The sequence below is a fragment of the Podarcis erhardii genome (assembly GCF_964252035.2).
Source record: "Podarcis erhardii genome assembly, chromosome: 2".
Classification (NCBI taxonomy): Eukaryota; Metazoa; Chordata; class Lepidosauria; order Squamata; family Lacertidae; genus Podarcis; species Podarcis erhardii.
The window spans coordinates 76,575,565-76,599,114 of NC_138498.1; the positions used below are offsets into that span (position 1 = coordinate 76,575,565).

At 39.9% G+C, this 23,550-nt stretch overlaps 2 protein-coding genes across 30 annotated transcripts in view; one reads left to right on the forward strand and one right to left on the reverse strand.

Annotated features, from left to right (window-relative positions):
• Positions 1–347: 347 nt before the first annotated feature.
• On the forward strand, positions 348–7,724 carry UQCC5 (ubiquinol-cytochrome c reductase complex assembly factor 5). Of its 6 annotated transcripts, none has more exons than XM_081847559.1 (4): positions 348–472; positions 2,077–2,213; positions 2,769–2,961; positions 7,341–7,724. In XM_081847559.1, exons 3-4 carry the CDS (start codon positions 2,811–2,813, stop codon positions 7,400–7,402), a joined length of 213 nt encoding a protein of 70 aa, XP_081703685.1. In that variant the 5' UTR covers positions 348–472; positions 2,077–2,213; positions 2,769–2,810; the 3' UTR covers positions 7,403–7,724. The 6 variants fall into 6 exon arrangements, with proteins under 6 accessions (XP_081703685.1, XP_081703684.1, XP_081703687.1 ...); XM_081847558.1 differs by having other exon boundaries at positions 452–515; XM_081847560.1 differs by lacking the exon at positions 348–472 and adding an exon at positions 571–593.
• The window catches only part of PBRM1 (polybromo 1), a 58,430-nt gene continuing 42,220 nt past the window's right edge, over positions 7,341–23,550 (reverse strand). For 11 of the 24 annotated variants that reach the window (XM_081847090.1, XM_081847088.1, XM_081847089.1 and 8 more), the window contains exons 27-31: positions 20,627–20,791; positions 16,536–16,682; positions 14,694–14,761; positions 13,679–13,895; positions 7,341–12,400 (exon numbers count right to left, since the gene is read on the reverse strand). In XM_081847090.1, coding sequence (XP_081703216.1) covers positions 12,228–12,400; positions 13,679–13,895; positions 14,694–14,761; positions 16,536–16,682; positions 20,627–20,791 — 770 coding nt within the window. In that variant the 3' untranslated portion in view covers positions 7,341–12,227. The remainder of the gene's footprint in view (positions 12,401–13,678; positions 13,896–14,693; positions 14,762–16,535; positions 16,683–20,626; positions 20,792–23,550) is intronic. The other 13 variants (XM_081847087.1, XM_081847086.1, XM_081847085.1 and 10 more) reach the window with 3 other exon arrangements.

The following is a 23,550-nucleotide window of genomic DNA, read 5'->3' on the forward strand; positions in this document are numbered from 1 at the left end:
GCATCCAAGTTGCACAACGCAGCGCTAATATAGCCAACATCTACAACACGGCTTTTTTCTGGATCCTGTATCTTCAGCACGAGTCTTGTCCCCGCCCCTACGAGCATTCCCTGCAACACTAGACCTTCCTGTTTTGTAGCTTAGAGAAAAGCAACAAGGGGACATCTGGAAGCTTATGGCGGAGACCTGAAATACTGTGCCCCTTACTCGGGAGTACTCCCACTGAACCCAGCGTGCCTTTAATATCGCTAGGAGCTGGCTGCCACCTTGCTCCCCTGCTCTCTCGGGCCCGCCATTAGCGCTCGAGTTCCTCAGCGAGAGCAAAAAACCCATCTCCTCCCGCCTATTCCTCATCTGTTCCGCAAGCCACGCCCACTATCGCAGCGAGCCAATGGGATCCGGCTATTTCCCTTAACGCGTCAGGAGGAGGCGGAGCGAATTTTCCTCTTCCGTGGTCTCTTGCCCACAAGGGGTAAGTCCGCCGCCTCGCGCAGGTCTCCTCTTTAGGCTCCAAGGTGAGGGGCTGTGCGCGCGCGGCAGAGAGCCTTCAGGGCGGCTCAGTGATTGGGTGAATTCGAAAACGCAGAGTGGGGGTATTTGCCGTTATGACCGTTGAACCTGCGAGTGGTGGGGGTGGAGGAGCTGCTGCAATAAGCGCTCCAAACTCGGGCCCACAAGAGGCTGGAAGGTGTCAATGGAGTGGCGAATAAAAGACGCGGGTGGTGGTGGTGGAACATAGGGCTAAGAGGTGAATAAAATGATGCACCTTGCGGAGAAAGTCACCCGCCCGTTTTCATAGTGCGGAAACTAAGGGTCACCTAAGGAAGCTTAATATTTAAGCTGTGGAGTTTTGTACTGCAAGATGAAACAGTGGGCGGCTTGAAAAGGGTCTTGGACAGGGTCCGCCCAAGACATTTTGCCGCCTGAGGCAAACCACTAATTGGCGGCCCCCTTCCTCCTCGCCAGGGAAGGAGTAGTGGGTGAAGAGCGGGCATAAAGATAACAAGGGAGTCTGCTGCCCCTATGGATCGATCCACCTGAGGCAGTCGCCTCGCCTTGTCTCATGCATGGGCTGGCCCTGGGTTTAGACAAAATTCATGGAGGGAAAGGCTGCTAGTCACGATGGTTATTGGAAATTGATAGCCTCTGAATACTAGTTACTGGGAATTACAAAAGGAGGAAATGCTGCTGTGTTTATGCCCAGCTTCCATCCTGTCCTGGATGAAGGACTAGATGGGCTAACAGACTAACTGAAAACAAGACTAAAACGAGTCATGACTAAGGTATTAATTTAGCCCTTTTTTCCTCCAGGAACAGGGCCACCTGATAAACAAGCATCTAGTTGCATGTTTGTTGAGAATAGGTAGCTATTTGTCTTAAATGCAAAGAGAAAGCAGCTGTAAATAGGCTGAAGTAGTGATTAAGTTTCATGAAGGGTCTACTGGGCCTATTGACTGATACACACCATAAAATTCTGCAGGTACCTCAAATATACAATCTGTATAAAACAGGGATCGGTAGCCTGTTCCAACAGCCAATAGGGGCGGTGATTTACAAGGGGCAGGTACAAGAAAATAGGTAATGTTCCAAATATACTTAGGGACACCTGGAGAAAATGGCAAATGTAAAATATAGGACTGAAAGTTTTAATCAGATTTAATTAATAGCCCTCCTGATCCTATGCATGTTTACTCTGAAATAAGTCCCATTGAAAGTAAAACTTGCAGTGGCTTTCCATATTTTTTCCACTGAGCTCCCTATGAATAAGAATGAATACTGTACTTATTCTTAAGTATGTTAAATATGTATACTACTATAATCAGCTAACTTTACATAAGGTAGTTCAGGAAACTTGCAAAACTTTTTACATGTTAGCAAAGCGATAAACAAGAAAACTGGCATTTATTTACCAGTCAGAGTACTGGGTGATTTTTTTTTCATTATTCAGTAAAACAAATAGAGCTAAATATTCACACAGAAGCTCTGTTAACTTTAATGAACTTTTGCAAGTTTCATGTCGAAGCTTGGCTCTTGTTTTTACTTCTCAGTATTTCTCTTTTCCTTGTGTGTGGTTAGATGCTGAAGATTCTGTTTATACACTGAATGCTGCAGAAATGATTTGATATTGCAGTGGAGTCTTTATTTCTCACTTGTTGACGTGAACCTGACTAGGTTGCATCCCAGACATAGAAACACAAATAGAAAGTTGCAAGGTCAGTGTGCTAAATTTATTCTGTTAATTATTGTTAGGGGTCCTTGCATTTCAAACTGTAAAGTATACCTGACAGCTAGTGCTAAATAAATGTTTAATAGAAGCATAATTATGTTCTACTGTCGGAAAAGTGGTTTCCAGGGTTTTTTGTTGAGTAATTCAGGAGAACCCTCATATTAGTGCATGGGGGAGGAGAGGGGGGGAATCATTTCATCTGGAAGCTGAAAAGCTTGTGTGGATTAAAATACTGTCATAGTGCTATATATGAGTCATTCTATAAATGAATGTGAAAATTATAGAATGCATATACCGGTAAATTCAAGAATACATTCATATGCACGCTGTCTTAGGAATAATTGCCAATTAAGTAGAATTTACTAATGAGAAAGCATGCATAGATCAGTCTGCATAGCTCTTTATCATTTGAGTTTTGAATGTTTATTGCACAGGGTCAAGTTGTGTACTGTACAAGAACGATATGAAACCCAGTTGGTTTCATTAGCTACTCTCCATATAGGTTTATTAATCAGTCTTATCAATTTTTTACATTTTCTAGGATCAACCGCTCCCTTGCAAGGATTATAAGTTCCTATGTAAAATGCTTGTCAAACATAAAATAAGACTACTCTTGAACATGGTGCCTGGAAAGCAACACTTTGGAGTATATAGATTTCTCCCTTTCTTTTTTATCCTTGGAGGTGCTATGGAATGGTTTATGATCAGAGTCCGAATTGGGAAAGAGACTTTTTGTAAGTATTTTCATAAAGTTATCTAATATTTTTCTCTTAGCAGATATATCTACAGTCCTTGTTAAAAGCCTAGACTTAACAGATATTTCCTAGTTTGTGTAACCCATTACTAGCTCTAAAATAAGTTCATAATTGCTTGAATAATCATACCTGAAGATTTGCTTTGCTTTATGTTCAGTTTTTATTAAATGGAGAAATAGCCCAATATGATCTCAAACAGGTAACCACAATATGGGTAACTTAAGACTTTATGGCTAATGGTATCAAAGGTCTCAGAACTCTTTAATGGGATGCAGTTGCCCTTGCTGCTCTTCTAAGAGACAAGTGACATATTTCACAAAGTACAATTTCAGTGCTATGCCCAATTCAATACCTAGACTGGTCATTTAAGAAGTTGATGGTTTAGTCAGCTACTGTATATGCTCAGTGATCTTCCCCCTCCCTTGAAAAAGTTAGAGATGAACTGATAGCTACCTGGAAAATCCACATTTAAATAGGTTTTTGAGGAGGGATGAGCGTCTAGAAATTTAAGGCAGTGGTAGTATATTGTTCTCTGTGAATGAATGATCCTTAGCCACAGCCACCAAGGAAGTTGTTTTTCTCAAAATGGTTTTACCAGCTTTGTTGAGTGTTGGTACTACACCCAGGTGGTTCTTTCTCATGCATCATTCTCCCTATCAAACGGTGAGACAAACTGAAGCTAATTCAAATAGCCTTAAGCAACACGGCCCTGGTCAAATAATCTAATAATTTTCTTGTGCATGTAGGTGAAGTTAGGTTGGGGGGGGGGGAAGAGCTCCCCAGATGGTTGACAGTGGGAATCACTGGTCATATCAAAGATAATTTTGGCATGCTAAGGCAGCTATCTTTAACCTTTTCAGATCCAGGACCCATTTTTAGCCCAAACATGTATTTGTGGTAAAAGATTAAGAAATGGGTCCCCATACTTCCATGGTGATAGTGCTCCTGTTGTGACCCACCTTGGATCAGTTGAAGAACTGTGCTCTGAGGCATCCATAGCCAGTTTTATTTTTCTGCCTCAGTTGTCACTTCACTCTCTGCCTCATATTGTTTGTTCAGGGCAGTCTTTCTTTCATTTTTTTCTCTGTTCTTGGTGTGTGGCTATTTATGGGACCCTTGTTGTCCCTTCTGTGCTGCTGGCAATTGTTTTTTTCTGACTTTTTCCGTGCTTTGCCACCCTGAAGTTCTCCGTCTCCTTCCTTCTCTCCCACCCCCAAAGCCACCTGCCCTTCCCTCCCCTCAGCCATCTTTGCCTGCCTTTCTCTCAATCTACCTTCCTCTATAGTCTGATGAAAAAGTTAAAAATCAATTAAGAGAGGACCCTCTTGTTTATTCCACACCTATTTCCCTGCCCTGAATACGATTTGGTCTACAGTCTCTTTAAGCAATCCATTGATACTTAACCTGTGATACATCCTTTTTTGTGCATGTAAGACGACATCAGGGCCTCACTCTTGTTGGCTATGGGGTCCGCCTCTCTCAAACTACTTGTTATTTAATTTTTGTTCCGTATCTTCACAATTCTCAGTTCTTTTGGCAGGGAGTGTTATGTCTTATACTTTTCTGTCACTGTTCTGCCTTTGGCTTATTCCACTTTGCTAGGCTTGTAATAATTAAACTGGCAATGGATGCCTTAGAGTGCCAGAAGACTTTGATTTGAACATCAATTTCTTCTGTCAACCATTGGCTGTCATCTTACATGCATGAAAAGCAACCCTTCACGGGTAAGTACCAGCAGTATCATCTCATGAAATAGGTAGCAGACTTAAGTCAGCAGTAGCCTGGCTAGTTTCTCCCATGAGGCTATTTTGGTTAAACCATACCCACCTGTTTTATGATGCCTGGTTATATAATTTCTGGTATTCTGAATTGGAACATGGCTGGATCTGTTATCTTTGATCTAACCTTTGGAGATGAGGGATCTCTTCTCTCTAGTCTTTGAAGCTTAGTGCTAAGATCAGATAAGCCTCTGCCTGCTCTTTGACAGTAAACTGCCAGAGCAGGCAGCCGTTCTGATCACAGTGCTGTGGAATTACAGCACAAGATCAGAGATAACTAAGACTCTACTGTCTTTTACCATCAAAGAACAAGCAGAGGCTTGTCTCTTCTCTTGGTTCTCTTGTCCTACTGCACTAGGAGATGTGCCTCTACTTGCTGCTTGGTAGTGAAAGGCAGTGGGAGAGGCTTATCTCCAATCTTAGTGCTGTGGGACAAGAAGTATTAAGATCAGAGATAAGCCTAACACTTCTGCCACAGCTTAAACTTTGATTCACCATATATATATATATATATATATATATATATATATATGCAGGTTTTGGTGTCCTCGGGTGTCTTCCCGTGTAAAAGTTGGGGTGTCTAGGCGACGTTTCGACGAGGTCTCACTCGTCATCTTCAGGCTGGTGCTTTCGGCTTCTTGTTACTGGAACAGAGCAGGATCTCAGTGTTTGAGTTCCTATAAATACTGTAGAGGGGGTGTGGTGTATAGCCTCCAATGTTCTGGGCAGAGAGGAAGTTCCCAGGCTAGTGTGCCTTTTCTTCTTTTGTTCCTTAATTACTTGAGAGATATCTTGAGTGATTTCTTGAGTGATATCCTGAGTACCACTTAGGTGGGTCATTAGGTGTGGATTAGTTGTTAAAGTCTTTGTGACTTGACCTCTTGAACTTTGTGAAGAGTTTTCCTGAGAAGATGGCTGTACTGTACTTAGTTGTGCTCTGGCTTGGCTTCGTGTATAGGGGCGAGCTGTGGTTTTGTGGCTTGTGTCAGCCAGATCTGTGTAGGGATTGCAGGGGGGTGCAGAATCTCTCAAACGTGTTAATTGCCAATGGATACCAGCAAAACAGGATTACGAAGCTAATCCAAAAGGAAACACCCCCCAAAAACCAAGACACAGAAGAAAACAATGGCATGGCCCTCCTTCCTTATATCAAGGGCACTACAGATAAAATTAGCAAAATCCTCCATAAACACAATATCAAAACAGCCTTTTGCACCAACCAAAAAATAGCCAATATCCTCAGAAACCCCAAGGATAAAATCCAGTTGGAAAACCAAGGGATCTATGAAATACCCTGCAAAGTCTGCCCAGCCACGTACATTGGACAAACAAACAGACGAATAAATGCACGTATCGCAGAACACAAGAATGCCGTCAAAAAAGAAGAAAAAACTTCCTCTCTTTTCCAACACATGAAAGAAACAGGACACGAAATTAATTTTGCAGATTCCAAATTGCTCTTTAACACGGAACATCACCACAAGAGAATAATCATGGAAGCCATCGAGATAGAGAAACACCCTCACAACATGAACAAGCGTGACGACACATCCCGCTTGCCAGACATCTGGAAATTAGCCCTCCCCACAAAAACTGACACCAGATCCAGAGGCACACAGAACGCCAACACCAATCAACCACACCAGACCCAAACCCAAACCCTCTCCACAGATGAATCACAGACACCATCCAGTAGCCAATCCATGGTGGCACCTCCGGATGCTGCACCCCCCTGCAATCCCTACACAGATCTGGCTGACACAAGCCACAAAACCACAGCTCGCCCCTATACACGAAGCCAAGCCAGAGCACAACTAAGTACAGTACAGCCATCTTCTCAGGAAAACTCTTCACAAAGTTCAAGAGGTCAAGACACAAAGACTTTAACAACTAATCCACACCTAATGACCCACCTAAGTGGTACTCAGGATATCACTCAAGAAATCACTCAAGATATCTCTCAAGTAATTAAGGAACAAAAGAAGAAAAGGCACACTAGCCTGGGAACTTCCTCTCTGCCCAGAACATTGGAGGCTATACACCACACCCCCTCTACAGTATTTATAGGAACTCAAACACTGAGATCCTGCTCTGTTCCAGTAACAAGAAGCCGAAAGCACCAGCCTGAAGATGACGAGTGAGACCTCGTCGAAACGTCGCCTAGACACCCCAACTTTTACACGGGAAGACACCCGAGGACACCAAAACCTGCATTCCTGTACCCGTGAAAATCTACGAAAGCATATATATATATATATATCAGGTGATTGATAAGTGGATGGTCCCACTCGCCTATTAAATAGGGTCTACTGGTGGGTCAGTTCTAGATCCAGTGCTTTGGTGAGATCACATTCCCCATCCTTGTTCTAACAAGCTTTGCTTCTATAAATCACTCATTGCCATGGTATATTCTTCAAAATACGATATTTGGTGCTGTGATCTGGTTGGCATGAATCAGCCCATTCAGTTGATTGTTTACATTGCGGGGGGGATAGCTGTCTAATGAAGTGACGTAAAAAATGTAAGATGCATTTAAAGGATGTTTCCACCACAGTATTTTGAGAAATAAATATTTTACAGATGACGTTTACCGTAGAAAAAGGTCTGAGAGACAGCATGAGCAAAATTTGGAAGGAAGATGACTTTGACGCTGAATAATTTAGATCAAGTGAAATCTGAACTTCTAAATCCTACTTGCTTTTCACATCTAAATTAAGAAAATTACAAGTGTTCAGACTGAACGATGACTGTTTCGAGTCCCATGAAGTTTTTGCTACCCAGGTTGCTGGAAGAAGATGCTGTAGTTGTCTTATTGTAGTCACAGCTACCCAGGAACTGAACAGTAAAGACCGGTTACAATACTTATATTTATTTCAGAAGCTGTAATTAATTGTACATCTAAAACATTTCATCATTGGTTTATTGATTAATCACCTGTTTTTATAAACTCTTCCACAAATGCAACTTGTAGTACTGCTTCTCTTTTCATTTTAGGGAACCTGTTTGGCATGACACTGGGCTGGTTCAGATGTAGCAAGCAATCATGAGCCTTGTCCATGCGTGGCCGCAGAGAATTCTGGAAGCTTTGCTCTGGAATGGTTTAGTACATTTCCCCCTTTTCAGCTTGTTCCAGTCGCTCTAAACAGCTGCTGAATCAAGGGAAGCAGTGAGTGGTTCATCTATTATTAGCCTTTGCAGGGTTGGCTAATGTTTCTTGAGCCAACGACCACATTGATCCAGGGTCAGTCTTCAGAGGGCTGCATGTCATGGCCAAGTATAGAAGTGGCTTTATTATATAAATAATAAAATGTGTGTGTGTCAGTGTCATGCACTCCCCATCCCCAGTCTCCTGGAACTGGACGCAGCCTGCACATTAGCCACACCTGCTTTAAGGGTTTGAAATTGTATTGTATAGTCTTTGGGATTTAGGACAAATTACTTTTGGGGGTAATTTAACCTAAGTTAACCACAATATGCCCCAAGAAATAGACCTCAAGCCTGTATAAACTTATGCGTCACTCACATCAAAGTCCTACTGCATGAATACACAGGTGCATATAATTCAGCTTCAGAGGAGTTACACTCCTCAAAATGGGGAGAACACTGAAAAACGTTCCTGTTGCTTATATAGCTCTATGATACCAGGTGTGCTCTATCCTATAATTTGTAAAAATAATGTTTTGAGATGTAGAGTGCACTTTGCTGGTACTGATTATGGTACAAGTAGATCTGATGAAATTAAGGACATTTAACATTCCTTCTATAGGTCACATACTATATAAGCCGTACATGTACGTAGGAATTAAGCGTTAAGTGAATTCAACAGTGATTTTCCAGACAGGCAAAATGTGTGACCACCATCATACACCTGAGATCCAGTGGATCTGTGTATTGATTTGATACAGTTCTATATTAGGACAGTTCAGATTGTTTCATATTATCCTAGGATTGCTTTTTGGGGAAACCGTGACATGTATAGCTTGCTTATCCCTGTGGTTTCTTTATAGGACACGTCTAGATTTCCAGGAAAACTAAGAATAAGACATCAAACCTGGCTAATCCAAACTGCAAGCTATTTTTATTCAAATTAAAAAGCCTCAGACAAACTGATAGTACATGCACATTGACTAGTTATCACTTTACTCAATGGAGTATACAACCAGGAGTAAAAAATGAGGCATGGATTAACCAGGTCCAAAAAGCATATATGCTGAAAAGTATATTATAAAACATCAACTTGAATTATTACATAAACACATTTGCTCTAAGGGAAGAGTGGGGAATATGGAATAGGAGATGAACTGCTGATCACTTCCAAACTGGTTCACTGAAACATGTTTTTTCCACTCAAGCCAACCATTTCCCATACTCTTATTTGAATATTCAATTTCCTTTTATTCTAATACAGTGCATGGCTGTAGAAAAAAACAATGGGTTCAAATGGTAAAAAAAAAGACATGGTTTGCTCTCCTTCTCAACAATTTATAGTTAGAAAAGTTTAGTTAGCTGGTTGTGCAATACTGGATTGTAGCCATCAAACTTTAATCCTACATGTTACTGAAATGCCCCCAGTAAAGAGAGACATGATTTTGGAATAAATTAAATTTAAAATAATTAGGGCCAGCCTAATGGTCTAGGAGGAGTGCTCTGCACTGCCATAGAAAAGGCAAAGGCCTCATTTACAGTTCTAATTGTTTACTCCTGGGTTATTAGAAATAGTGAAGCTGCCCTCTTAAATGTCTGGGAAAGACAATGCTGCATATTATTCAACACTGATCCTCCTGGATTATACAGCATTCAAAGGGTGTCTCATCCTGTTTATTTTTTAAATAAATAAAAATAAATAAATTCCAGGTTCTTTGGTGTAGTTTTTGCAATACCTAAAACAAAAAGTGATTGTATTAGTAAAAGTCTATGGTGTTTCCAAGTACTAAAGATCTAGGACTTGCTGCCTCCTTTTGACATTGAAACTGAAATGTGAGAGGTAATTTCAAACACACTGGCCACGATCCAGAAGAGCACCCATGCACTCGCCTCAGTAGCTCCCAGTGCTGAGCTGATTTGGCATTGGCAGCTTCTGCTAAGTCACCTAAGGAAAACTCCTGGGTGCATGCAGAGATTTGTGAGGTTTTTAAAAATTGCAAAGGCCATATACTAAGATGTGTGCCACATATGATAGAATGATAAGGATGCAAAAATCTCTGTAATATTAATATTGTATTTTGCATTAGTATCTCATCTGAAGAACCAAAACTTTAATAGTATATTTTTCACAGGCTACTTGCTGTCATCTTCATAATGCATTGTATCACTGAAACAGATCCAGAAACATCAACTAAATATACATTTTTCTGGATGTGTGTCATAATAGGTAATGGAATGTAATTTTCATTGAGTGAACTAAAGTTAGTCCAATAAGACAGTTACTTATCCTGGTGAACCACTCATTCTCTGAAGCCAACATGGCAACAATTCTTTGTTAAAATCAACCTCGTAATTAAACATGACTTCTAACATGCCTCCTAACTGATACTTGTGCAAGCTTTGTCAGGTGGTTGCCTCCTGAATTATTTCTTTGAATCCATTCTTGATAAGCATTCCATTACTTGTCAACATTCAAAGCTGTTTTTTCTAAACTTATAAATCTAACTTTAAAGGTGAAGAGGGAGATCTAATTGTGGCAGCCCATCTTTGCAACAGGGCTCCATCCTTCCCCTCCAGTCCCCCAACCCTATGGAACATATTTTGGGGGTGCACATGAAGGAGGTTGTCCTCTTTGTACAAGTGGATGCTCCCTTGTTCTATGATGGATGTCACCCAAACAAGGAAGGCTGTTGAACTAGAAAATCCTAGTATCGGGGCTATACTATTACACATGATGTTTATCAGAGTTTATGTGCCAACTTCTCTGAAAAATGACTAATGGTGGGGACAGGGTTCTACCCTTGATTTGAGGGGCCCATGCCTACAATTTGCACTGGAGAAAAAGCTCTTGAATTCACTACCCCTGCCCCCGCACCCTGTTTTATGGAAGAAAAAGTGTGCAGTGAAAAGCAGGCTATGCAATTAATGCCATTGGTAGTCTGGCCCTCAGACAACAAAACAGAACTACACAACTAACAACTCCCAACTGGTTTCACCTAGGACTTTTTACATGCCTTAAGGAGCTCTCTGCTTTGTAACTGCTGTTACTAGTAAAGACAAATGCTGTATTGTCCTATAACTGGGGGAACAAAAATTAGATTAACTTTCTAAATAAATTTATGCAGGTTCAGGACACAAATTCCTACATATGATGATCTGCTGTGTTGGGCTTATAAGCAGTGCTGTACAGCTAGGACTATGCGTATAAAAATTATCAACAGTAGGACTGCAGTGCTTTCATCAGAGCAACCTTTAAATAAAAAGTGTCAAAATACCAAGTCCTGAATAGACCACTTATTTTAAGCTGTTAAAATGCATATGCTCATTTTGCATGCTCTGTTACTTACCTTCCAATATCAGTTATAAACTGCATTAAATTTGCAGTGGGAACCTTAAACTACAAGAAACAAAACATCCAATTCTGATTTCGAAGTGAAGGTATTGGAAACTAAAGCTTTGCACCTTTAAAAATACACATGTATAAATGTTCTGATCTGAGAATTCAAAGATATTATGCATCCTTCATATTAGGACAGCAAAGTAGAAATCCCTCCCCCTTTATACTTAAGCTTACTCAAGTATTTCCCCAAGGAGGTGGTGCTGGTGGTGATGAGCACAGGTCTCATCCTGGAGAAATAAATTAGGTAGCACACACTCATCAGGCCAATGTCAACTGGCATCACATGCAAGCCTTCATGTCTGCAGATCTCTTAAAGCAGACTCATCAATACAAGCCCCACTTTGAACTTATATGTGCCAACAAAAGGTGGTCTAATCAAAAGATACAGTCTTGCTTATTTCCTTTTATCAAGTTATGGGAACAAATAAAAAAGGCCTTACATTTACCAAGTTGATTCCATCTTCTCCCTACCCTAGTAGCTTTATTTAAAGGAAGGCTTTAAGTTCTTGTGATGTATCTGCCAAAAGTCACTACCACACAAGCACATGGATGCTCATGCTGCTAAGATGCAAACTGGGATTAACTTCACATTTCTCTTCGCTACACACTCTTGCTGCTTTAAAAAAAAAAAAAGGCATGAGAACCTCTGTGTAAGGCCAAATGATATAACCTTATTTTGCATTTATAACAAAAGTGTGAGATCATCTTCCAAGTTAAAGAACCATATGCACAAGTCTGTATATTTTTTAAAAAAGTCAACATAATATAACAAAAAGTGAAATATGCTTATTAAAAGTGTCCTTATATAAAAAACAATCTTGCAATGTACAGTAAGATGCAATAAAACCAGTTTGCCCTCCCCCAGCAATAACTAAAACAGCTATTGTTCCACAAAAAATTTATATGTTGGTATCGAAAGAGGATTAAACATTTTCTATGTTGTATGCTTGACGGATATTAAGAGTATCTCTCAGCATCAAGTCTCGAAGGCGCCATAAGGCATCTGCCATTGTGGTGTGAGCGCCTTTGCTTTTCAACCAGTGTGTAGGAAGACGGCTCTCTTGTTCTTTTGAGAGATGGACATCACGTCTTCGTGCTGAAGTAGGAAAAGGGCATTCGGTTACATTTCCGTACAGCTTGTCAATATGAATGGAATAAAGTCCATAAGTAAAATCCACACCATGGACTTCAGGGGGAGAATGCACTCTCAGTTATGAACACAAAATCACAGAAATCAAAAGGATTTGACAGAGCTAGCTGATAGAAACTTTTAAAAACTTTCTGCTGAAAAAAACATGCACACTTCTGATCAGTTTTTAAAATAATCACTTAAAAACCCAACTACATGAAATTTCAGATAAATCCATAAACTGAAATAAAAACTAATACAGTGGACCCTCTAGTTATGTACCGCTCTGGATATGTATCTTTCGGGTTACGAACATGGCAGACCCGGAAGTGTATACTTCTGGGTTTCGCCACACAGGCGTGCACAGAAGCGCTCAATCACACTGCATGCATGTGCAGAAGCAGTGCCTACAGACTTTTCGGGTTGCGGACGGACCCCTGGAACAAATTTAATTCATATCTGGAGGGTCCACTGTATTCAAATATTCATACAAAGGGTTAAAAGCAATGGGTGGAATTCAACATTGCATTGAATTCAACACTGCCCCCTCCTGCAATATTCTGGGATTCTCCTGCCCCACTGCAAGTTAATTTTGGGGAGCGTGTGGTAAGAATAGAGTGGGGAGAAGCTCCATTTTATAAGCAGAAGCCCTTGTGCATTGTAATAGTGAACTTCCTTAGTGATTTCAACAGATTGCTAAAAGGCATTGTGAATAACTTATCTGCATTAGTGACTACCAACGGGTGAAGGAGCTGTCTTCCCCCTCCCTGTGGACTTACTATACAGCATTTGCTGAAACAGGCTTTCAATGGACGCTCCACAATTATAGAACTCCCTTCTCATGGAGGAGTGCAGATTCCTGAATGCATAAAACATTCTCATTTCAGCTGTTTTAAAAGCCGGAGAAAGGAGAGGTGGCGATATCAGTCAACATGACCAATGGTTGGGAATGATGGATGAAGGGCTTTATACACAGATATGCTACTTCCACTTTAAGGGATGGGGAGGCACAAGCACAGGTGGGAGCTGCACAGCACACCAGCAAAGACAATTCAGCACCCCCACTTGTGTAACCCAATCTTATATCCACTTTGTCCCTCCTCCCAGTAAATGGCAGCTACAGCTCCGCCACACTGGGCAAGCCACTCATACAATATAGTACTGTACAGTAATGGTAGAATGAAAAGGCCAGCCTCAAAAAAAATGTTTTTCTAGGGTCTCTGTGTTTACTGCAAGTAGACTTACCTGAAAGGGTCTGGTCCCACTTGCTAATACTACTCGAATCAGCACTTAGACCCTCAATGTATTTCAGATAAGCCTCAGAATGAAGAAGTCTTTGCGTCTTTGGTGGAGGGGAGACAAACATAGGAGTTGTTGGCTGCTGCATAACTTGCTGGGCTGCTGGATTTTGTCCAGGATAGGGAGGTGGGGCCTGCTGACCTGGTGGACCAAGGATACCCATCTGGAATAGTAAAGAACAATATCTTAAAAGGTCAAACATAGCCTGACGACTGTAGTATCTCATTGAACCAAAGATAAGTGGCGAACACTGTGTTTCTATAGATGGTTCCGTGAAAGGAAAGGGTATAACAGCAAAAGCATCTGAAACATCCTTAAGGGAATAACGATTACCCTCAGGTGTGGTGAGAAATGTGCCTGTGCCAAAAAAATAAATCTAAACAAAACCTGTTTCACGTTGTTATATCAAGACAGTCTGAAATCTCCACAAAACAAATTTCTCTTCCATGCACAACACATTCATACATATCATAGTTTTAACTGTTTGGCTATCTGGAATCTTACTTATTGATTTTTGGCGAAGATTACAGGGAATGGTATTGAGAGCAAAAGGAAGAAAGCAGGGCAAGAAATCAATAGTCATGAAAAAAAGAACAAGGAATTGTTTGGAGCAGCTTTCCCCAATGTGGTGTCTTCCATATGCTTTGAACCAAAACTCCTATAATCCCTTAACATTGGTTGTAGTACAAAGTATTTGGAGGGCTGGAGAAGGATGCTGTCCTCCCATCTATTCTCCCTCACCAGCACCTGTTGCCTTACTTAGCTTTTACTATCTGAGGGAATAGTTTATATCCTCTAACTCCTACATCATTAAATCACATACCAGATGTAGTAAGGGAGCAGTATCAGAAAATAAGAGGAGCAATAAACTCACTAGGTTGTGGCAGGTCAATTTATTAAAAAACAAACCCTTTGAGAGTATGATTTATAGGATTTTCCTATGCCTATCTAAATCACTTACCTGCTGTCCAAAAGGACTTCCTGCTGAGGGGGTTCCTACCATGGAGGAAACGCTTTGACCTATAACACCTAGATTTCAAAATGAAAAAGAAAAAGAAAAAGGAGTATTACAGGTATTAAAATATGATCCCCTAAGTATTCTTATTAGAAGTAGTAACTTGTGTTGACTGACAGTTTGTGGTGTTTGGGGGGCTTCCATCCAAAATTATTTCATCTAGTAATAATCTCTTCTGTAGGCTCTGAGAATAACCTCACAAAGACTGCTGCTACATCACAAATGAACTAGTGAAGTTGTGCAGGCATGCTAGCTTATTGTGTTGGTGGCTGTTTCTTCATGTTTACAATTTATTCAGAACCAGCCTTCCTGGGGATTATAAGGATACAGTTTGGAATTTTGATCAGATATGCAGTCATTTCTATCCGACAATGACAGGCTTTCCTTGTTGAATAAATGGGTCTACTTTGTTGGGGTTTTAGTATTGCTTTTAAATGTATCTCGTTTTGTGCTTTTAACTATTTTTAAAAATCTTTTACATGCAAATAGCCTTGAGATGGTTGCTTAGAAGGCGATTAATATATCCATGATAATCATAGTAACACTGTTTCTGCAGCTAAGGAGACAAGGTGTTTTTAAAATAGAGAAACCTGGCAATGATAGTGAACATCCACGAGCACTTTATGGCTGTTCAAAGTTCAACAGCACGACAAGCCATAAAGAAACTATGGCACACATCTATATTCCAAAGCTATAGTTCATTTCTCACTGCAAATCCTCAAATTCTTGATTGCTGGATGTTAACTGTATACCCTAGCAGGCTTGAAGAAAAAAAGGGATCTTAAAGGCAATTATTCATGTTCACAGATTTTAGGGGAACACTACTGTGAAATACATACTTAGAAATAAAGCAGGCAAATCACATTAGTTTTTGCCCACAGATTAACAGCTGAGCTTATCCACTGCATGCAGAAAAGGAGTATGATATACCATGTAAAAGTGAAAGAAAAATTTGCAGCAGCAAAAAGGAGAAGGGGGCAATGAACAAGGGTTCCATAACAGCCCCTGTCTCCCTATAAATAGAAGTTTAATAATTGGAAACAAAATATCTGTTTCTCTTAGTTAATGTTTCATTCATGGTTTTGGATAAATATTGATCCACATCACAAGAGAACATTTACTTTTAAGTATTTATCAAACCTGGATGAACTGTATGTTAAAGAACAAGCCTGTACCCACATTTCAACCTCTCCAGACACTAATATTCCCCTTGGCTGAAGCTTCAGTTTGCTTTGTTTAAAAATCAGGCTACAGGGTTTCATTTTTAAAAAATGATTTGCTGTTAAATGAAGTTGTTTGAAATCAGGATGTGTATATTTGAACTAATGGTGCACAAAGAAATAAAAAACTAACAGTATACTGGTTTAAGATCCATGTCTGGTAGTGAAATTGTCCGGTTCAACAAACAACATCACCTTCAACAGTTTCAGAAGGACTAGGAATTATGTGTCTTCAATACTCTATGTAACCGTTCAAGCCAGATCTATTTGACACTTTTTTAAAAAACTCATGCTAAAAATACAAGGGTATTTCCATGGTCAACTCCTTTGCTGCTGGATCAGTCACATTTGTTGCTCTGCCAACATGTATCATACATGCCAAGATGTTTGGCAAATATACTTTGTATATTTCTCAATGCACCTTGTACATCCAGGCATACCTGGAGCATTCGACAGGAGTCAAGCAGTTAAGCTACAAATGCACAAGCTGCAAACATTTCCTACGGCAACTGGTTAAATGGGGTGAGAACAGAGAGGCGAGATAATGAGTGAATGAGGTCATTCTTACCCGGTGGTGGGATGCCTGGCATGCCTGGTGGAAGTTGGTGGGGTGGAGGCACCCCAGGGTGAAGTGGCGGCATGCTGCCCATGCTAATAATGCCATCAACTGGGCCCTGTAAAGTTGGCAGCCCTGGTGGATAGCCACCTAGCATGCCTTGAAGGACACAACAAATTTCAAACATGCATCAATGACATGCAAAATGATCAAAATAATAATTACATGCACTACCCACATATATGCACCTTCGGTACTGCCATACAACACTACAATTAGTACCTTGCAAAAATGAACATTGTTACAGTGCCAGATACCGTATTCGGAACAGATTAGTATTTAGCCTTTTGGCATTTTCTTCAGGAGGAAACCAACTGAGCATTTAGAATCATTAAGTGGTTATTATTACAAGCAAATGCAAAATGTTTTGTCAGTCATACGAAAGTATATATCACATTGCGACATGCACATTCAAAAATTCATGGGACAGCAATGTAGCTTAACAGAAGATGTATGTATACCAGGCATTCAGGTTGTTTATGGCTTTTTCACTTACACAGGATGTTAACCACTTACACATATGGGAAATTAATTTAACAATACTGCATAGATTGAGCTGCTTCCCATCTCTCACCTTCATTAAGCCCAAAAGACTACTAAAACAGAAGGTATATTAGAGAGAGAGAGACCTTATCTTTCATGTGCCATGACAGAAAAAACTTCATGGACGTTTTCATCAGGGAATATTCACTGCACAATCATCTTAAGTGCTCACATAGCTTATATATTGCTGCAAGTTACACTACTGGTAACTATAAAAAGCAATGTATTGCACAGTACAATTCTTCACCTTCAAGGCATGTTAATTTTAGCATACTACAGCAATGTAAACAAGGAATCATGTATTGTACTGAACAGAAGGCAAAATGGACAAGTCTCTTGACAGAAGAGAATCAAGGGCACCGGAAAAGAAAGTAAGGATTGCTGTGTTCGGGTGCCTTTAGAATAATCAAGGAGAGTTAACCGGGGGGCGGGGGGGCGGGGTATATGTAGGGTCTTCAACATAGAAAATTGGGAAAGGGAAGAGATAGGAGGTAGAATAAGAGGTAATGTGAGAGATAAATGTTGGTGGGTGGTTAATGAGGGAAATGTGGCAGTTGTCTTTGACTGGAAAAAATGGGGATTGTTGGGCGAGGGGGACAATGAAGGAAACTGAAAGAAGTATTCTGAGATATTATGGAGAGAGAAGAAAATAAGGATTGATGGAGAAGAGTTCCAAGAGATATGTCAGTGCCCTGTGTGGGTGGGTTGGTGGGTTTTGGGGGAGAATAATGGAAAATCACTGAAGGTATTCTGAGAAAAATATGGCAGTTATGTCTGTGAGTTGCTTTGGGGGCTCTATATGAGGTCAAAGGTGGTGAAGAAATACTTTTTCAAGCATCACTTGATTATTTGCAAGGCTGGAACCAATATTGTGGATAATTTCAGGTAATGATTTATACATATTCAGACCTACCTACTGAAGGAAAGTTAAGTTTGGAAGTAATAGCTCTAATTTTATGCCTGTGTAACCTCACTTAAGAAAATTTAACATAAAACTAGTAAAACGAAGAAGAATAATATCAACCCAAGTGGAGATATGTCACAAATACAGGTTTATGCTGTAAAAGCTACAGATCTAGGAATGCTGCTGCCCTGTTATAGGAAAGAATGGGCATCTCCTTGAATCAACACCAGAGAGACAGATTTTCGTCTACAATGGTGCTGGCAATCCACCCGACAGCAAAGCGGAGGTCTGGCTTCTCAGTGAACCATTAAAAAATACATATTGCTTTCTAAAAACTTTGAAATGGCTTAATATTCAATCTCTACACAACGTATGCAACAAAAACTGAACTGAAAAGGAATTTATTTATTTTTTTACAAATGGAGTTGATAAAATGCAACATTTTTGGACTAGATTCTCAGCAGCCGTGACGAATCAAATTCACAGCAACAAATTAAAAACTAAGAACCAAGCTGTGTAAAATTTATTTATTTGGAAACATTCTACTGTAAATTGAGATTCCGTGTTGAACGATCAGGTGAAAACAACACTGGCTGCCATTCGATCACAATGATACTAGTGACTATATTTAGCATTTATATCACACACTTCAACTGTTCAAAGCATGTTGCAAACATTGTGCCAGTAATGTTTATAGCAGCCAAGTAAGTAGGATAGTATATGCAGAATGGGGCTGTGAGCAGAGGATGAGAAGGAGTGGCTTCCTTCTCCCATCCTTCCATGGTTGATGGGAGATTTGAACCGGGGACTTTGGCTCACAGCCAAAAGCTCACTAGACAAAATGCTGCTCCAGCTCTTTCTTCAACTGATAAACTTCACTCAAGAAAACAAGAGGTGCAGTGAAACATGTTTAGCAAACTATTCATCATATCATGTAAATCAGTGGGACAACTTTCTATTAAAGACGAATAGTTCCCTGCCACTTATTCTCCTTTCCTTTGCAGTCTCCTTACCACTTCCTGGCCTGTTTCAGGGCGGTCCTTCAATCCCCTGGAACAGGTTTTTGCAGAGTGCAAGGGAAAGTGAAACTAAAATCTTACAGATCCCCGTTTCATGAGCAGAACGCCACTCTCAAACCTCTGAGTGCGTCCCAAAGCTGCCCCCCCCCCTTTTTGCTGCACTTACATTACATTACCCTGCGGAAATGTTGCAATTATTCCCAGAGAATTACATTAGTTGCTGATTTTTGAAGATATTCTTCAGACAAAATAAGTGTTTCAAGAAAAGCTGTTTATAAACAGATCTGGGTCAAAGTAAAGTGTAAGTTAAGATCACGTGGTGAGAAAAACTGGATATAAAACGGAATATTGGGTTTTTTAATGAGATGGTGATACTAAAAGAAAAATAAATTTAATAGATTATATGCTAGGTCCTATTAACAGACAAATCTGCCGCATTAAATATTATCAGAATAAAATGCCTTGCAATTTGTTTGCATGTAATGAAATGCAGGGTGCCTCAGAAAACACGTATTTAGATCCTGGTGAAGTTAATGTATTTATTTTCAAATACAGATTCAGAACATATGGAGACCTAAACTAAACCAAATCTACATACACCCTAATGCAAAATATTTATTCCTGTTCTTGTATCTGCTTTGCTCAGTTACAGAACTAGATAAGCTTGGATGCTTAATACTGATAGAGCCTTGACGAATTTGAATACACAAAACTAGGTTACATGGTTTGATAATCAAGTCCTATATGTAAAATTATCTAATAAAAACAGCTAGAATTTAAGATGGAAATGAAAGCTTCCCAGCTCCTCCTCAAGGCTATGCCTTAGGAAGAGGAGGAGGAGGGTAGACAGCATAAGCTTGACACTCATGCACAAAATACTAAACTGTGTGGTTCAGCATTATGCCTGAACAATATAATTGCTTTTGAAATATCACAGTTATGAAAGTGGATTGCAGTGTGGCATGGAAGGGCTTGCTGCTCAATTCACACAAACCCAAAATCCTGCAAAAGAAAAGAAAACCGCTTTGAGGTTTTCGACAATCAAGCGGTATATGCATTTTATGAAATAAATAAATGTTTTCCGATTCTCACTAAGCACTGCTTCCAAGAACCCTAGCCAGTTCAACTGATGGATAAAATCAGTTCTCAAGTTTACCCTCACGTTAAGGCATCATATTACATTTTCTCACAGTCGGAACGTGTCTAATGTTACGGATGACGTGCCACCTGAGAAAACCATCCACTCTTTCCCAAGTGTCCAGATTCTGCAGCATTCAGAGGAAACAAAATAGAATTAACAGTACAAACCAGGAGCAAGTTTGCTGACCAGGGAATGAGCTGGCAGAGACTTCATCGGGATAAGACGGCATGCTTAGGATTAAGGGGTGCTACTTCTACCAGTGAGGGAAACATCTGTGTTTGCTTTGAACTTAAGGTTTTACGAGGTAAAGTTTAATAGTTTTTTTTTCTTTTTCACTACAAATAAAGTGACCCAAGAATAGCGTTCAGAGTTATGAAGGAGTTTGGTAAAGTGGATGAAGGGAAAAAAATGGTCAGAGCCCCTATTTGTTTTTTACCTGCAACAGGTGTCAACTGCGGATTGAGCATCCCCATTGGTGTTGGTGGCGGCACCACCCCCATTAGAGCCCCGACAGGAGTGCCTGCCCGGGGGGAGGAATTCTGCTGCTGTTGCTGTGCTGCTCGTTCTCTCTCCTGCTGCTCAGCAACCTTAGCTGCCCGCTCTGCAAAAGTTTTAGATTTTAGACTTTCAGTTCTGTTTCGTTAACCCAGAATTTTAAAAAAATATATTCTCTAATCACTGAAAAAGGACTAGTCAACATTGGCAACAAGTTTAGGCTTCAGTTGTGGGTGGGTGGGTGGGTGGGTGGGGGAAATACAGGCTATTTTTGAAAATGCAATACATAATTTTGTCTTAGTTTGACTGCCAACAAAAAGACGATTAAAGAATCTACGATGAAAGGGCTTCAGAAGAGTCAACGAAATGTGGGCCCGGATCCCGAGAACCAAGGCTTCCTCCAGCCTGCAGTCCTCTGTGCCCCCTAAAAGCTTCTGCTGAGGGTCGGGGGACCCTCTGATCAGAACAGAATGTGATGCAGGGGGCTACAGGAGGAAGTTGCCCCCAAACAGGTGAAGGTTTTCGAGGAGGACGCAAAGGAGGGGAGGGTGGAATGGGAAAGTCTCCTTCCGCAAACTACTTTCCATTGGTGGTTCTCAGAATCCAAGCTATGCGGTTTTAGAGCTGATGACCTTTTTAAAAGTCCCACCATCAATGGTACCATCAGATAGTAGCAGCTCTGCACTAACAAATAAGCATGCCATGACAGCTTGGCATAAGATACTACGTACCACATTTGCAATTCACAGCCTGTTAGGTCTAGATTCATTCTGTACATGCCAGTGGGCCTGTTCCAGAGTAGGTGAGCTACAGAGTACAGTTCATGTCAACGGATTTGCTCTGATCCAAAACAAGTATCCAGTTAGACTTTAATAGGGCCAGTGTTGTCCCAATTTTTACCTCCATCTTTAACATAAAGCCCAGTGTTTAGGAGGAGGTAAATTCTATTTTCCACCCATCTTGGTTCTTCCAAACAAGCTTCTTCAGCTACCATGAGAACAATACATTTGCTAAAGGTAAGAAAATCTGTTTGGAAGGCATTTTTTCCATCTATAAAGGAATTGTTCTACATGTACACTCAAGAGGCTTGGCAAGCATAATGGTTTATCTTGAACTCCTGGGGGGAAACTATCGAACAAATACAGCATCCCTTTCCAAGTTATTTCCCAGATCAAAAATGTAAATTTTGTTAGAAAACAACAAGAATGAGACAATTGCACAATTTGTCCCACCAAAAGACTAGTTTCCTAGCACAGCATTTCATGTATCCCAGTTGCCCAACTGACTATTAATATTTTATGTAGACAAACAAGAAAAGCATGATTCTTTTTGCACCTTCTTTGATTTAGGAACAGAAATAATGCATCCAAACTTATATTTGGGGGACATGAAATTACAGGCATGATCAAAGAGCACAAGAGAAAATACACACAGATATGCAACTGCAGTAGACACAAATTATGTCTACTGTAGTATGTCTACTAGTAAGGACCAATCTAGATTACAAATGAAGGATATGTGACAGATTCCTCTGTGTGTGCATATGTATAAAGTTTAAGCATACAATATATGATTAATTTCATAACACAAACTCCTTAAAAGAGATCAAAAGGCAAAGAGTTACTATATTGTCTTCTGTTTTAACCATGAAAAAGACATTTAGAAGTATTGAATTTTGATTATTCATAGTAAATTCAAAAAGAAAACATTGCACTGAATTGGTTCTTAATATATACTCATTGGATTAATATTTCTTTTATCATGTAAATTCTAGAGACTTGAATTAGGACTATGTTCAGCAAAATAGCAGCCAATCTTTCAGCAATGGTTTTATTCTAAATGGTTTGTGTCAGATGCTAGCAGACAAGAGAACAAAAACTTGTGATATTGACAGAGCAATTCAACAGTACCAAGCAGACACAGGAGCTGAGCTTTGGAATTTCACTGTCAAATCTAGCAAACCCAGCCCCCAAAACTTCAAACCTCACCTTGCAATCACTGGGTACAGTGAAATGTTAAGACATGAACCTTAATTTCTCATGTCAAAAAATTCTTGATTGTGCATATTTATTAATTACTTTGCTTATCAGGGAAGTTTGTCCTGCACAGCTTTTGACTGTTTAGTGCTTAAACATTCTGTTTTGAATTTGTGGTGGTTTAAAGCTCAAAGTTCCATTAAAATCCATTTTCACTGCTTACTGAATGGCGCTTATTCAGTACATAAACCCTGTATGAGTCTATTCTAAGATGCTCATTAAAAGCACTTAAGGAAAGAAAATTCCTTCTAATTTTTAATGCAGCTTCATACCAGATACTTTCCCTTTTGCCCATAAATCTATTTAAACCAAACATACAAAGCAAAATGCCCTCATTACAAAGAAAGAAAAATCTGCCTTTTGACAAAAATGGCTGATAAAATGTCAGTCTGAGAACAGAAATTTGTAATCAAATTATAAAGGACCAAAGTAGAAATACTTAAGAAAACTTTAGCACGGATGTCAATACCATAGTGTAGTCCCAAGCAAAATAAAAAGGGATATAATCATAATGGATAGGAGTGAACTTCAAAACGGCATGGTTTAAAGGGAAACTCAACATTATTGCTTTGAAAAATGTCAGAGACATTGCACTGGCTCAAAAAATTGTATCTCAGCTTAATAAACTGAGGTATGAACAAGCTCATGGGTGCATAATCAGCTCCTTTGCAGTTTGAATGAACAAACAAAGAATTATTCCATTCACTGTAGCTTAAATGGGAAACAATGGTTAATAGCTTCAAAATGAACCATGACATTATCTTCTAGCTTGTTCTGAACCCATTAAACATAGTTTTCCGATACAGGCATGTTGTGAAACTTCAGTCAA